Consider the following 16585-nt stretch of genomic DNA (forward strand, 5'->3'; position numbering starts at 1 on the left):
AAAAAAAATTATTTATTTTTGAGAGAGAGACAGAACACGAGGAGGGGAGGGAAGGAGAGAGAGGGAGACACAGAATCTGAAGCAGGCTCCAGGCTCTGAGCTGTCAGCACAGAGCCCAACATGGGGCTCAAACCCATGAACTGTGAGATCATGACCAGAGCCAAAGTCAGACACTTAATTGACCAGGCACCCCACGGTGATAATGCTTCTAATTTTGAGCAACAAAACATGATTTATATCGATTTTATCGATGTACATCAAAACTGCTTATCTAGAGTTCTAGGTGTGGAAATATAGCAAATGAGGAAACACAGAGATCTGAGCATAGATTTCTCTCCCCTACATGTTGGCACAGTCTTTGATAGACATACAAGACACATAAGCTTAAGAAGACGACAGGCTCCCACATTTGTGTGGTGGAACAACACTAGGTAGGTAGAACTTTTTTTCCCCCCATTATCCAGAGCACCAGAAAGTACTTTTGTCTATGTTCTGAGAGGGAAAGCCGTGGAACCTGACAGAGACTGAACAGAATGTGGGCTCAAGGCAGAGACAGTTTTTCCTTTCTTTCCACTGGTAGATATTCAACATCATATATTTTAGGAAATTTTTAAAGATAATGCAGAAAGTTTCAGTGACGTAGACACATCTGATCTTGTCTACATTCCTGCTTTCTGACTTTCTGATTATGCAAACAACTTTACCCACCAGCGGGTAGATAGTAAGCCTTAGCTTACCAAGGAAGTTTGTCTCCAGCCCTATTTTCTAGAAGACCCAATGTAAGATACAGGGGAATAATTTGGTTAAAATTGTGACGCAGAAACTTTTCTGTCTACGATCTGCAAATGAAATTCAGAACATCAAGAATGGACATGGGTGAGTCAGCTAAGTTCATAATAATATTCTTAGAATCATGAGAGTTTTATAACTAATCTGGTAGAGACACAACGAGGAGGATTAGGTAGGTCTGAAGCTATATTAACTCATAAAGGGTCATTGGGCTTTGAAGTCAATACTTAAGGTGAGGACATCGTGGTAAACAAGGCTAATTTTTGTATTGTTGAGTAACCAAGAAATACTGCAACGTCATTCTCTAAGTAGGCAACAGAGGTGGAGAGCAGCATTCGTTAGAAAGAGGACGGCTGGGGCGCCTGGGTGGCGCAGTCGGTTAAGCGTCCGACTTCAGCCAGGTCACGATCTCGCGCTCCGTGAGTTCGAGCCCCGCGTCGGGCTCTGGGCTGATGGCTCAGAGCCTGGAGCCTGTTTCCAATTCTGTGTCTCCCTCTCTCTCTGCCCCTCCCCTGTTCATGCTCTGTCTCTCTCTGTCCCAAAAATAAATAAATGTTGAAAAAAAATTAAAAAAAAAAAAAAAAGAAAGAGGACGGCTGTAAATGTGAAAGTCCTACTCAAAATACTGACCGTTTGGATGGTAGCTTCAAGGAGCACTAACAGGTTCAACTACAGGCTTACAATTTGATATAATATTACAGATGATAATCACATAGCTGCAATAAAATATAATTAAAGGCATTAGTGAATAAAAATGTGCCCGGTATTATGGTCAGCATTTTTAATCTAAAAAATACATACTTGTTGAGTGAATGGATGAATACATAGTGACATTTGCAGTGAGGAGTGATAGGGGATATTTTGGGGGGTCAATAGTGTGTTTCCCCCCCCCCCCCAAAAAAGTTACGTTGGGAGCAATGGCTCCCTCAAACACTCAAACCTGTTACGTGTGGGCTTCGGGAGGCTAAAAAAAGGATGTGTTAGTTTGAGGCAGGCTTCGCCTAAAGAGCAGATTTTTACTTATCAGACCCATAGCTCTTTGGTCCCACATCTATAAATATGTCTGTGAATTTGGGCAAGTTATTCACCATCTTTAGATATAAGGGTCACATTTTAAAAACATAGAATAACTGATTGATGAGATCCTATTTATGAAATATTGATGAATGAGATTCATCCACCAAAGAAATAGAAAAAAAAAATCTCTCTCGTTTGCACTTCCAGTGTGATCAGACAAAATAAATTCCCTGTTTCAGCTCTTTAATGAAAAGCAACTACTGGGAATAGAAACATCGAATACTTATGATTAATCTTAAGTGTCCCATAGGAGTTCCATGTCATGATATCTTAATCTTTTCATGGATACTGCAAAGAAATTTACACACTCAAAGAGTGTTGGAACTGATATACACTAACTCTTTTTTTTTTTTTTTTTAAAGACATTGAGCATGGATCTCAAGAGCCAGAAACTATGTTTCCACTTTGATTCAGGAAATCTAAACATAAATAACTATATAAAGGGTCTAATTCCATATCATTAGCATAATAGGAGGAGAAAACATAAGAAGGAATTGTACAAATTGTAAGCAAAGCTAAACTGAAACCTAATAGGGAGAGTGATAGAATCACAAATACCAACGTAATAAGGAACAAAGTCTGCCCCTATTTCCCCAACTTAATCTAATGGTACAAAATAGTCCTAAAATTGATAGAGTAAATGATGATATAGCAATAAAAAGCGAATATTTGGTAAAAAAAAAAAAAAGGTTCAAAATGAGTTAGTTTATGAAGGAAACCCCTCTTGGGTTTGCTCTACAATGGAAATCCATCATTGTTTTTGACGAGTACCAAAGCACACCCTAACTTCTTGAGAAGATAATACTAGAATTTATGCAACGTTACATCTCTGATGATACTAAGAAAATTGGATACATCATTTCCAGTGTCACACCTATGAAGCATAAGCATGATTATATTTTATGTTGACAGACCTAGGGTTTCAACTAAATACACCTCTCATTGCCACACAGTGATCAAAGTTAAGGTGGCTTTTACATAGTGTATCCCCAGGTCTCTCCTATAATTATGGATACCACTCCTATTCTCTTTCATTCCTAAGATTATCTTGGATTGGATAAGTTACATGATATATTTAATTCAATTAAAGGGAAATGTCTTTCATTCAAAACTCTTTGCGTTTAAATCTCAGGTGATTTTTACTCCACCAGGGATAAGGCTAAATAGATATATCACCATTCCCATTGGGGGTTCTTTTATACAAGTCTGTGGCCACATGCAATGTTAAAAAGAAAAAAAAAATCTTGGAGGCTATCTTACAGTTACATAGGATTTGGTATTTCTCAACCTCTGTCATGTCTCTCCAGGCTGACCACATCAGTGATATCAGAGTCAGCAGCATGGACACATAAGCATCACTTGGCCAATGCCTTCCCTTCATACGATAAAGACTTCAGATAAAAGAAGCCCAGTATCTACTTCCATTATAATAAGATTAACAGTATGGGGCATATGACAGTGCATATCTGATGCCATCTATTACAGAATGAGCAAAACTTCGGATTCTGATGGGAAGACTGTGGACATTCCTCCAAACCCAAACCAAAGTACCCCATTAGGAAAGAGTGAAAAGCCTGGTACCCTGAAACATTTACTCGACAAGCTGCAGAAATTCCTGAAGGGGAATCTAAAAGCTCTGGGGGTAAGTAAGTAAACACTATAAAGAATTTTGAACCAGAAGCTGGGGCATATCCTGAGGGTAGAGGGTTATTCTGGCGAATTATCCTGACATAGAGGCATCAGGTTATTATCTGTGCAACCATTCTGTGGTGTGGAAGAAAGACACTTCAATTAAAAGCAAAGGACCACATTTGTAGTAGGATGGGAGGGATGCATTAAGAGGAGACCGTAGAAGTCCTAAGCTCTTAGATGAGCCTAATAGTGACTATGTCTTATTGGAGCAAGGTTGACCCCCATGGGCAGACCTCTGGGAAAAAAGAAATAGCAGACTCTCCAGGAACTGACTCTTCTTAGTAGATCTTTTCATAATATTCAAGGGATTCAAACCTTGAAAATGGATGACCATGATGTTTGGACCGAGTGCTTCTCTCTCTCCTGAGAAATGCTCACCATTGTCTTTAAGACATTGTTTTTGTTTTGTTAATTTGAATGGTTGGTAATTTGGTTTGTTTTGTCTCTTACCCAGGTGGCTCAGATTATGATTGGTGTGAAATGCATCTTTTATGGGATAATTGGATTTTTTGCTTTTGATTCTGAAATGTACCCAACTGTTTTCTTCTCAATTTACACAGGCTTCCCTTTATGGGGGGCATTGTCTGTGAGTATCTCACTTATATCTCAAATTATTATTATTTAATCCGTTATTCATTCATTCATCAACTCAACACACAATTTTTGTGACATCTTGCCAATTCTAGAGTACTTGCAATGACACTTAGTTAAGATTTAACTTTCAACCTGAACTTTATTTTACATTTTTTTATTTTTGAGAGAGAGAGAGAGAGAGAAATAAAGTGTGTGAGCAGGGGAAGGGCAGAGAGAGAAGGAGACACAGAATCTGAAGCAGGCTGCAGGCTCTGAGCTGTCAGCACAGAGCCTGATGGGGGCGTGGGGGGGGGCTCCAACTTGAAGACCTGACTGTGAGATCATGACCAGAGCTGAAGCCCGATGCTTAACTGACTGAGCCACCCAGGCACCCCTCCCAACCTGAACTTTAATATATATTCTAATATAATAATACCCTTAAGTTCTATTCATTGCTGTCCAGCCTGAAGCTATTCAGTAACGATCTTGCCATTTTGCTGAGAAGAAAATCCTGGGTTTGACACATGGGAGAAGTATCTCTGAAATGTAATAATATTTGGATTAGAGAATTTGCTGGGTGGGAAGGGTAAGCAGGTGTTACTCTTCTTAAGTCATCACCCTTCTTGGCCAAATACATTGAGAAAAGTGCCATGTAATTTGAGTTCACATGTTCCCTTTTCTGCACCCCAAAGTGTGTCTTTGAATTATATTTATTTATTTTGTTCTCTCCACATTGAATAAGTCGTTTCGCCCTGTGGTTTTTATGTCCACTTCTCTGATTTAGCTAAGGGAATTTTACTGGTCAGAAGAATAAATTATAACTATGGTACTTTAATTGTGTGGTGCACCCACTTTAATCATCTGCTTTCCTCTGAGTTCTGAAGGGATGGCCCTGGCAGGTGGGGGGTAGAGGGGGGATGTACTAGATATGAAGAAAGATATGCATCTGGCAACAGGGTGGAAAGGTGACTTGGAAGAAGCCACTGCTCTGTAGATACCTTTCTTGTCTTCTAAACAGTTTATCATGTCTGGATCTCTGACTGTTGTGTCTGCCAAGAACCAAACAAAGTCACTGGTAAGCTAACAACCTTCCCCTTCGTCATTCAGGGAGAAAATGAGCACTTATAACACTCTGAGTTTCCCACGTGAAGCCCAGTCACCCCGGGGATTCATTATTTTGTAGTACGTTTCATCGTGTAACTGTCCCTTTGGCCCAATGAATCATGTGACCATCCTATGTCTAGACACAGGCTGGATCTCCCTGGATTTTAGAATTCTGATCCCCATATCTCGTCACCATAAGAAGAGTGAGTAAAGATTTATGTAGCTATTCAAGCCTCGTTATGGTAATGGGGTGGGGTGACGTTAAATAAAGAGAAAAACGTGGCTTAGGCTTGAGCATAAGCCTAAGGAGGAGGGAGGAGCTAATAGGAGGAGAAAATAAGAGACGCTGACAAAAATGTACATAATATTTTTATCCTATCCATGGTATGTGTTCATGAAAGATCAATCTTCTCTAACTCTTCTTCTCGCAATTGTGATTTATCATTGAACCAAATTGGCACTATAAGGATGATGAATGCCTGTAGATCTCATGGATAAGTCAATGAAATCAGAATTCTCTCCCCAGCATGTAGGGTCTAGAAACCCCTGGTCCTTAACTTATAAGCTAGTTACGTCTTTTTTTTTTTTTTCCAGCTGAGGAAGAATATAGGTGCTAACACTCTTAGCACATTGGTCTCGATTGTTGGGATCTGTATTCTGTCATATAATTTAACAAAAAATTTCCGCTATGATTGCAAGAAGGAAACTCTCTGCTTGGCCATCAAATCAATTGCAATTGTAAGTATTATCCCCCTGAATTCGGAGAAGACTGAATGCTTATCTGAGCATGATGAAGATGAGACCTGATCATTGGTATATTTCAAGAACATGACAAAAATCTTGCTTCCAGAGTCCTTCCAAATGCCTCTCTACAGGTGCAACAATTAGAAAGAGAAAAGAACTATTTCTTTTCAATGGCAGAGAGCCCCAATTCTGTGGTCTAAATTTTATCTTTTCTGGAAAAACTAGAATGATATTAAAATCTGAGTCAAAGATTGGGCAAATTTTTACTTTATCCTTTATTTTTAAAAATTATTTCCTATTATAATATTCATCACTGCTAGGATTGTAAAAATAAGTTATTACCCAAAGCTACCTGGAGAATGAATGTTTATTCTGACTTGCCACTATTTGAGCGTAATCCTTTTTTTTTTTTTTTTTTTTTTTGCAATAAAGCCATGTGAAAGAAATGCAGACAAATGGTCTGAAATAGAGGAGAGAAAGAAATCAGGAAGAAACCAGTAAAAGAAACCAGGAACATTGGAGTGTGGGAAGACACATTTTACTTATGAGGACAATGACAAAAATTTTCACAACTGTTATTTAATTTTTACCCTAAAGCGTGTTCCAAATTTAGGAGACATTCTGGGTTTTTAAAAAAATTTTTTTTAATGTTTATTTCTTGTTGAGAGACAGAGAGACACAAAGCATGAGCAGGGGAGGGGTAGAGAGAGGGGGAGACACAGAATCCGAAGTAGGCTCCAGGCTCTGAGCTGTCAGCACGGAGCCCAACGCAGGGCTCGAACTCACAAACTGTGAGATCATGACCTGAGCCAAAGTCAGTCACCTAACCAACTGAGCCACCCAGGCACCCCAGAGACATTCTGGTTTTAATTAGAATTGAGTCCAGTGGAAAACTGGGAAATTTCAGTATTTCACTGGGGAGATCTGAACCCTTACCATTTCTGCCCTGTTTATTGAGAAAAGTCAGCTTTGCAAGCGTTGGCAACATTTCTGATCTCCATGACTGAGTAACAATAACTTCAATAGTAATATTACTAATAACTCACCCTACCACCACCAATAATAATAATAATAATTTTAATAAAAATCAAAAGTGGAGTAGTTATTGTGAATTCTGTAATGTCATCAAGTTTTACTTCCCATCTTGTATTAGTATGTTCAAGAATGTTTAATATCATCTCTAACTCTTGCTTTTCTGTAACAGCACATAGATTTCTGGGTTCAGACCCAACTTCATTGCACCATTTTGACGTGTGTCCCCTTTCGACGGCCTGATGTGTCCCCTTTTGACGGCCTGATGTGGGGCTCTGACAAAACTTTCTAAACTATCATCAAAGTGGAAGGTAATGCATGACATTTTATTTTCTTTTAACAGGGACTTGTGATTGTCCTGATGATCCTAACTTGTCTGCAAATTTTAATTTCACTCCCTCTCTCCATGCTCGTCTATAATGTGGATGACAGGAATATTCACTGGGTATGTACAATTCTTAGAAGAAAGAGGATGATTTCAACTATTTCGTTAAACAATGTGGTCGATGACTCTTTTCACCGTTGGTAAAATGAACAAAAGCATAAACTAGAAGTGATTCTGTGGACAACCTGGAAGCTACTAGCTGTGTGTTGAGCACACTTGGAATACACAGTGTGCAATTCTCTATTCCATACAGAAACTCTCACCCATGGGTATCTATCCATGACTTCAAACATCTGTCCATCCATCCATCCATCCATCCATCTATTAATTTACTATATGAAGTACACTCTTTAGTGTGATGAATGCGCAACGTATATATCATCCAAAAATAATAAAATCAAGGTATAACTAATTTAAAAGCCTGAAAGAGATGAAATATATTATTGCAGGTATATAAAGTTGACAACACAGCTGACTGGAAACACAGATATAGTTAGAATTTTATGTTTTATTATTACAGGTAACAGACATAGGTAACAGAGCTAGTAGCATACTTTTCTCAACCTCATTACCTGTTTCTTTTTTGTGTGTTGAAATTATTGCCACAACTGTGTGTCAATTAGGGTTAATTCAGACAGAAAATGGAAAGGTTTCTGGTATTGAAATCCCCCTCATTTCAAGCGTATAACATTATCACAAGCAACTGGATTACATGAGTCTAAGGGCTGGTAAGCAAGTCTGAATTCCTCAGGGCAGGCAGTCAGGAAAGGAAGGCCATGGATGGGATGGACCCACGGGCATGGCAAAGGTAGATCAGAAGTCCCAGAGGACCTGAGTGGATTCTTTACTCAGAATCCAGTCATCTCATAAGGCTGAAGTCCATGTACTGGATGCCTGGACTCCTGGAAAGTCTGGGGATGGTCTGATAGTTCTCTGCTGTTGTTGGCAGAATCCAGTGGCCTGTGTTATGGAACTGGGATTGTTGGCCAGGAGTCATTCATGCTCAGCTCCTAGAAGCTGCTCTTGGATCTGTTCAAGATGTTCCCTCCATTTCAGTAACAGAGAGCTTCCTCTTTGTCAAACAGTTCTCATGCTTTGAATCACTCTGACTTCCTTTTCTACCATCCAGAGAACACTCTGCCTTGGAAAGACTCCTATACTTAGATTAGGCTCATCTGGATAACGTTTTGTTTTGTTTTCTTTTTCTGCCATAGGATATAACACAATCACGGCAATGACACCATAATATTCTTCCCACCATAGAATACTTGTGCAGCACCCAATGAGAAAAGACACAGAGAAGGGGAAGACATATTTATTCTTGTAAAGCCATGGATCTGAAGGAAAATGCGGCTCTTCTCTCACATTACACTGGACAACATGTGTTGCATGACCACACTGAGCTGTAATGGAGGCCACAGAGTTCCCTTAGGCTCAAATCTAGCTCAAATATACAGAATTTCTATTCTTAAAGGAAGATGAGGAACATTCTCAATCACATTCTTCTCTATAGGCACCAAATAGACACATCTACCTTCTTCCCCACACCTAAAATACAACTCACCAGCTCACGCAGGACAATAATCCAAACCATTTGTTGCTCTGGAGTCACTGTATCTTTGTAGTTCTCTACAACAAAAACAGAAGTAGTTCGTTGCAGTGAGGGCTGAAAGACAAATTATTTGCCCTATTTCTACTTACATTATATAAATGTGGACTTGACCAAAAATAATGATAAAACTTCAACCGGGAGATAAAAAGAGAAATGTGGGGGGCGCCTGGGTGGCGCAGTCGTTAAGCGTCCGACTTCAGCCAGGTCATGATCTTGCGGTCCGGGAGTTCGAGCCCCGCGTCAGGCTCTGGGCTGATGGCTCAGAGCCTGGAGCCTGTTTCCGATTCTGAGTCTCCCTCTCTCTCTGACCCTCTCCCGTTCATGCTCTGTCTCTCTCTGTCCCAAAAATAAATAAACGTTGAAAAAAAAAAAACTTAAAAAAAGAGAAATGTGAAATCACTGATCCATGGCAATTACAATATGTCCTAAGGCAGGAATTATGGAGACACCCTGTCCCCCAAAAGCCATAAAATGCTTAAGTTATGTCATAGTTCCCTTCTCGGGGAGGTATTAACTTACCCATTTTCCTCTCTGGCTCTTTGTATGCTAATTTTCATGGCCGTCGCTAGAGTAGACATTGGAGAGTATGCTCTTTTTAGGTACTTTTAGATATTTCTCAGTATTTGCATCTACTCTCTACTAGTATACATGGCTTTTATATGTCAAATATTCTCTGGCTACTGTAAGTCAGGTTTTTGCCTTCTATGACAACACAGTTGCACCAAAAACAGGGATGGAAAGGTAGATTCTTTATTGTCAAAATGTGGCTTTCACCGCTGCATCCACGAAGGACCTCCTGCTATGACATCCACATCCCAATCAGCAGAAAGGAAAAGGGAAATGAGAATACATACCCTTCTTCTTAAGTGTGTGACTCCAAAGTGAGATTTACTACTTATTCTCACATTTTGTCGGCTAGTACGTAAATATTTTCCCACACTTAGCCGCAAGAGAGCCGAGGAAATATAGTCCCAATTTTATCTCCATTTTCCAGTTTAGAAACAGGTTATATTGTTAAGAGAAGAAGGGAAATGTCAGCAACAGCTCTATGGGTTAAGCATTATTTAAAAATTATGAAAACACAATAACCATCCTTTATTTATAAAACCTTATATTATTTTCTCTCATCAAATAATCATTCATGATAAGAGACAGACATCAAATCACAAATACAAAATACAAAAATACTTAAAAGTTTCTATGCGTAATCACACAAAACATGTTCAGACTCTCAAAAACTTATGTTCTATTAGCAACTCATTATTTTCCAGCCCATCAGCAATGCATCACATGTAATGTCCCAATATTAGCTGGGTTGGCATTCTTCATACCAAAATGATTAAAGAAGGCCCTACTATCTCTCCCTATTTCTGTTGTTCAAGAATGATTTTAATGGATATGTTTATAGTTTCCTTTGTCTCCCTCAAAACTAAATACTAGTAACCCAAGTAGATTGATACTCACCTGGCTTAATATCTGGAAAAAATTAACCATTGGGTAGGTTTTGTTTCAAGTTTCATTTAAATTATAGTTCATTAACATACAGTGTAATATCAGCTTCAGGTTAAAATATACAGTGATTCATTGCTAACATACAACACTCAGTGATCATCATGACAAGTACATTCCTTAATCCCCATCAACTATTCCACCCATCCTCCTTCGACCTTCCCTCTAGTAACCCTCAGTTTGTTCTCTATAGTTAAGAGTCTGTTCCTTGGTTTGCCTCTCTCTCTTTTTCCCTTGCTCATTTTGTTTCTTAAATTCCACATGTGAGTGAAATCATATGGTATTTGTCTTTCTCAGACTAACTTATTTCACTTAGCAAAATACTCTCCAGCTCCATCCATGTTTTTGCAAATGGCAAGATTCCATTCTTTTTTATGGCTGAGTAATATTCCATTGGGTATATATACCATACCTCCTTTATGCATTCATCAGTGGGTGGACACTTGAGCTGTTTCCACAATTTAGCTATTGCAGATAGTGCTGTTATAAACATTGGAATGCATGTGTCCCTTTGAATTCGTATTTTTGTATCCTGTGAGTAAATACCTACTAGTGCAACTGCTGGATTGTAAGGTAGTTCTATTTTTAACTTTTTGAGGAAACTCCATACTGTTTTGCAGAGTTACTGCACCAGTTTGCATTTCCACCAACAGTGCAGGAGAGTTCCTCTTTCTCCCCATCCTCATCAACACCTGTTGTTTCTTGTGTTGTTGATTTTAGTCATTCTGACTGGGGTAAGGTGATATCTCATTGTAGTTTTGATTTGCATTTCCCTGATGATCAGTGATGTTGAGCATCTTTTCATGTGTCTGTTGGCCATCTGGATATCTTCTTTGGAAAAATGCCTATTCAAGACTTCTTCCCATTTTTTAATTGGATTATTTATTTTTCTAGTGTTGAGTTTGATAAATTCTTTATAGATTTTGGATACTAACCCTTTATCAGATATGTCGTTTGCAAATATCTTCTCCCATTCCATAGATTGCTTTTTAGTTTTGTTGATTGTTTCCTTCACTCAGAAGCTTTTTATTTTAGTAAAGTCCCAATAGTTTCTTTTTGCTTTTGTTTCTCTCGCCTCAGGAGAAATATTTAGAAACAAATTGCTACAGACGATGTCAAAGAGGTTACTGCCTGTGTTCTCCTCCAGGATTTTTATGGTTTCATGCCTCATATTTAGGTCTTTTATCCATTTTGAATTTATTTTTGTGTGTGGTGTACGAAAGTGGTCCAGGTTCATTCTTCTGCATGTTGATGTCCAGTTTTCCCAACACCATTTGTTGAATCATTGGGTAGTTTTAGTCATGATTGAAACTGAACTCACCCTCTACCTTTTTTGGAGAGCAGCCATTAAGTTCCTCTGGCCCCAAATCCACACAATTAATCTCTAGAGTAAGAGAGCATATATTTGGAGATAAGTCATTGAGGACTTAGATTATATTATTCTTTATGGCTTATTTTACAGACTTCACAGATTATTTTATGGATTATTCTTTGACTTCTTTACAGATTTCTGTATTTTTTTGCTGGAAATCACCTTCTGAAAGTCCTTATCAAGACTTGTTGCCTCAAACTTCAATCTATCAAGAACTTGAATGTAAAGAAGAAACACCTTCATGTTATCCCACAGATACTAGTAAACAAATATGAAGCTATACTTCTGTATTTTGGATCCACAGTGATAGCAAGAAGATCATACTGTGACCACTGAGGCATAAATATACACGCGTGAGAATACAACTGTGTGGTTCAAAGTCATAAAGACAGCAACTAGCATCTATAGCATCAAGAATTTGGTTGTCACTATTCTTTTGGTTGGATGTTATCACAGGCTAGGTGTATGCTCTGTAACAAAACTTTACTTTGAAATATTGGTGGCTTAACACATCAGAAGTTCATTTACTGCATACTTTACATGTTCATTGTTAGTTGGCTGTTTAGACCCACACTGATATGGGTTCTGCAAAATAGAATAATATCTCAAAAAGTTTTTTTTATTTTGCCGAGGTAGGGAAAAAAAAGTTAGAAGTTGGACCTGTGGCAATGAGATACTTTGGTCGAGAAGCATGTGTCATTCTGGCCACAGCTCATTAAATGGTGACCTTCCCAGTGCTATGTGGGAGACAGGAAATGTAGAGGGACAGAAAATATCAGTGAATAATATTATCTCCACCCCAGTGTTCTTCATCAGCCATGATCTATTTTCTGAGATCACAATTCATTTTCCTTATTCATTCATTACTACATGTTAGAAAAAAATCTCAATTCCTCCAACTCTCAAATGTATGAACATAAAGCTCCATTCCTTTCTTAAAGCTCTGAAGTTTAACCTTTCTTTGATGAAGCACAGTGAATTCAATGGAGACTTTTCTGGACCAGTCGTGAACACTTTGCATGAAGTCTTTGGTCCGTCATTTTTACACTCTGTGACTTTGGATGTGTTTCTTTCCTGACTAAACATCAGTTTCCTTATCTTTCAAATGGCCTCACTTGTGCTTACTCAGTTCCGATTGGGATATACATCAAGGAAAAGAGTAAATATACACAAAAAATACTTTTAATCATACAAAATACTGTAGATTATAGTATTTCATTGGTCTAGTGTTAGGTTAATTAATTATATTGCATCATTCAGAGTACATTAGGCTTTTGTGATGATATTTTACATATGTAAGCTTATATGTAAAAGCTTGTGTTGCTTCGTTGGCTCACTGACAATCAAAGTGTTACCCATTCCCCTAGAATATACAACCAGAATGTTTCAAAGTCTAGTAAAATTAATAGTGTGTCCATGAGATCCAACAATTCCATTCCTGTTCTATACAGTATCATAGCTACTACACACATATGGCAATTAAAATTTAAGTTCTTTAAAATGAAAAAAAGATTCAAAGCCCATTTTCTTAGTGTCACTATCCATGTTACAAGCGTTCAATGGCCACTTGTAGCTAGTCCAAAATATATGAGGGAAAGGGCTGATAAAACTAAAAGGAGAAATCGACAAATATCCTATTATATTTGGAGACCTCAACCCCTCTTTGACAGCTGATATATCACCCAGGTAGAGAAGCAGAAAGGATATAGATGACCGGAGCAGCAGTATCAATCAAGTTGACCTAATTGACATTTATAGACCTCTCCATCCAACAACAACAGAACATACATTTTTCTCCAATGTGCGTGGAATATTTGCCAATATTGGTCACTTCATGTGTTAGGCAACACAGCTCAACAAATTTAAAACAATATGAATTATACAGTTGTCAGACAATAGCAGAATTGTGATAGGTGGAAAATTCAAAATTTTTGGAAATCAAACAACATATTTCAAAACAGTCCGTGAGCCACAGGAAAGTTTTTAAAACAGGTAGAAATATGGGGTTTCTTTTGCTTTTGGGGGGCACTTCTTGTGATTTTTTTTTCAAAGCCAGATGTGATACATCATATAATAGATGGCTAAGGATAGAAATACTTACAGATACGTGTATAAACATGGTGCAGTGGACTGTCTGTGTCTCCCCTTCCCAAATTCGTATGTTGAAACTCTAGCCCTCAATATGATGGTATTTGGAGATGGGGCCTTTGGGAGGGAATGAAGTAGCGAGGGTGGATCTGTCGTGATGGAATTAGTACCTTATAAGAAACAACATGAGGGAACTTACTTCCTCTCTTTGCTCTCTACTATGTGAGGATACAATGAGAAAATGGCTATCTGGAAGCCAGGGGGGAAAACCGAGCATGCTGGCATCTGGATCTCAGATGTCCAGCCTCCAGAATTGTGAGAAATAAATATTTTCTGTTTAAGTTACCCACTATATAGTGTCTTGTTAGAATAGCTCAACTAAGACACATGAATTAGTAGACAGATGTATGTTTTCCTCTGTTAGCTAAGAGAACCTAAAAGAAATGACATCCCAATAGTAACAAGCACGCCTAGAGCCCAGATCTTTATTTCTAGTATGGTTCTCCAATAAGAAGAAATGGGCTGCGTGATGAAATGGCTGATTCTAAGACGTGGGCAAGAAGTATGTAAGATGAGGGGCGCCTGGGTGGCTCAGTCGGTCGAGCATCTGACTTCGGCTCAGGTCATGGTCTCACAGTTCGTGAGTTCGAGCCCCGCGTTGGGCTCTGTGCTGACAGCTCAGAGCCTGGAGTCTGCTTCAGATTCTGTGTCTCCCTCTCTCTGCCCCTTTCCTGCTCATGCTCTCTCTCTCTGTCTCTCAAAAATGAATAAATGTTAAAAAAATTTTAAAACAAAAAGATGTAAGGTGAACCTGAGAACATGGTCATGTCATAAAAAGAAGCAAGTGCCCCAAATGAGACACAATGATAGGGTCCATCAAAGGGACACAGGAGCCACTGAATAATCTCCCAGTGATCAAAACAGAAACAATTTGAGCAATAAGATAAATTGGTATTAGATTAAAACCCCAAGAATGTATATTCATAAATTCATACAAATACTTGAATGCATAAATAAGTGAGAGAAAATTGACAAAACCCCAGGGCAGAATATCAAATAACTTATGAAGTTACTCTACCCTCAAAGCAGTAGATCTTAACTCCCTGACTCCGTGAGTCCAGGCTGCACACGGTGGCTGGATAGTGACATCCTTCTGAAGAGTACAGTATAAAAAGTCGGGGAAAAGCTAACTTTAGTGTGGAAAAAACTGAAAATCTGTACTCAGTGAGGAGATTAAAGCCAACGTCAACAGCGTAAGTCATGTTGATAATATGTACCCTTGATTGGATGTGATAAGGATCATATTGTACTCCTGACATCTTCCTCCCCAAACCTCAAAACACTAGTCTGATCATGAGAAAAATATCAGATAAGCTCCAGGTGAGGGACATTCTGCAAAATACTTGATCAGTATTCCACAAAACTGATGATCAAGTTTTGATGATCAAGGTCATCAAAAACAAAGGAAGTCTCAGAAATAGTCACAGCCAACAGGAGGCTAAGAAAACATGGAAGCTAAGTCTAATGTCGTGTCTTGGGTGGGGATCTTGAAAGAGGAAAAGGGCACTAACTAAAAACTAAAGACATCTGAATAATAATAATGCTGTAATGATAACGTATCAATATTGGTTCATTCTATACTAAGGTAAGATGCCAACTGATTTGGGGTATATGGGAACTCTTTTAATATTTTCTCAATTTTTAAAAATAAATCTAAAGCTGTCGTAAAAAGAAATCGTATTCAAATTATTGCAATGTGATACAAAGACATCAAAATGGTTAGAATGAAAATCACATGATATCAGGGTACAGATGTACAATACCTGGAATTCAGGCATTGCTAGAAGGCAGGTGCATATGCCATATGCACTTTGGACATGGCCTAGCAGTTCCACTGCTATACGTAGACCCGATGGAATTTTACACACGCACGTACCAAAATATACGGATACATTTTGCACGCACGGCATGATTCGTCCCAAATCGAAGCATCCCAGATATTCATCAATATTTACATTTATAATAGATTGTCCTGCAAGTCTTACAATAGAATATCTTGCAGCGCTATGAACAAAGTATTACCACTGGCAATGGCGGGAATGAAGTTCACAAACATGCTAGAAGAAAGGAGCCATAGCCAGTGCATATATTTCACAAGACTCCATTTTATAAAATTCAAAGATGCAACTCATATTGGTGGTAAAAGTCAAGACAGCAGTTAAGCTGGGGATCTTAGTGAGTGAAAAGGGAATTCACCATTGTCTGAAACTGGTAGTGTTTACTCATGGATTTGGATGCTGCTTACACAAGGATATTCACCTTCTATATAACTAAAAATTGGGGACACCCGGCTGGCCCAGTCAGTAGAACATGTGACTCTTGATTCCTGGGTTGTAAATGTGAGCCCCATGTTGGGGGTAGAGACTACTCAAAAATTAATATCTTAAAAAAATATTAGGCAGCTGTTACAACCATGGTCTATTCAGTTTTCTGTATGTGTGGTATAGGGCCTTTACAAGTTATGAGAAATGACACTGTGCATCCTAGTCATTTGAGTGGCAATAGGACAAAGTGGGAGATTGGGACTCAAAACCACAATCAGCAGCAA

The 16585-nt window shown here is 38.5% G+C and overlaps 1 protein-coding gene across 2 annotated transcripts; it reads left to right on the forward strand.

Moving 5' to 3' along the window:
- Positions 1–377: 377 nt before the first annotated feature.
- On the forward strand, positions 378–14323 carry LOC147576437 (membrane-spanning 4-domains subfamily A member 3-like). 2 transcript variants are annotated; one of them, XM_086677310.1, is made up of 7 exons: positions 378–431; positions 3352–3508; positions 4013–4144; positions 5150–5206; positions 5830–5973; positions 7355–7456; positions 12024–14323. In XM_086677310.1, the coding sequence occupies exons 2-7, from the start codon at positions 3353–3355 to the stop codon at positions 12162–12164; spliced, it is 732 nt and encodes a 243-aa protein (XP_086533436.1). In that variant the 5' UTR covers positions 378–431; position 3352; the 3' UTR covers positions 12165–14323. The 2 variants fall into 2 exon arrangements, with proteins under 2 accessions (XP_086533436.1, XP_086533435.1); XM_086677309.1 differs by lacking the exon at positions 378–431 and adding an exon at positions 691–876.
- Positions 14324–16585: the final 2262 nt, after the last annotated feature.

This window comes from Puma concolor, chromosome D1, assembly GCF_028749965.1.
Source record: "Puma concolor isolate L17-30 chromosome D1, mPumCon1.1.hap2, whole genome shotgun sequence".
Taxonomy (NCBI): Eukaryota; Metazoa; Chordata; class Mammalia; order Carnivora; family Felidae; genus Puma; species Puma concolor.

Excerpts from the sequence above, each read along its gene's own strand:
- LOC147576437 (XM_086677310.1), top strand. The coding sequence starts at position 3,353 with ATGAGCAAAACTTCGGATTCTGATGGGAAGACTGTGGACATTCCTCCA. Across the intron at positions 5,974-7,354 it reads CCATCAAATCAATTGCAATT|GGACTTGTGATTGTCCTGAT; the intron begins GTAAGTATTATC and ends TTCTTTTAACAG. Across the intron at positions 7,457-12,023 it reads ATGACAGGAATATTCACTGG|ATTTCTGTATTTTTTTGCTG; the intron begins GTATGTACAATT and ends ACTTCTTTACAG.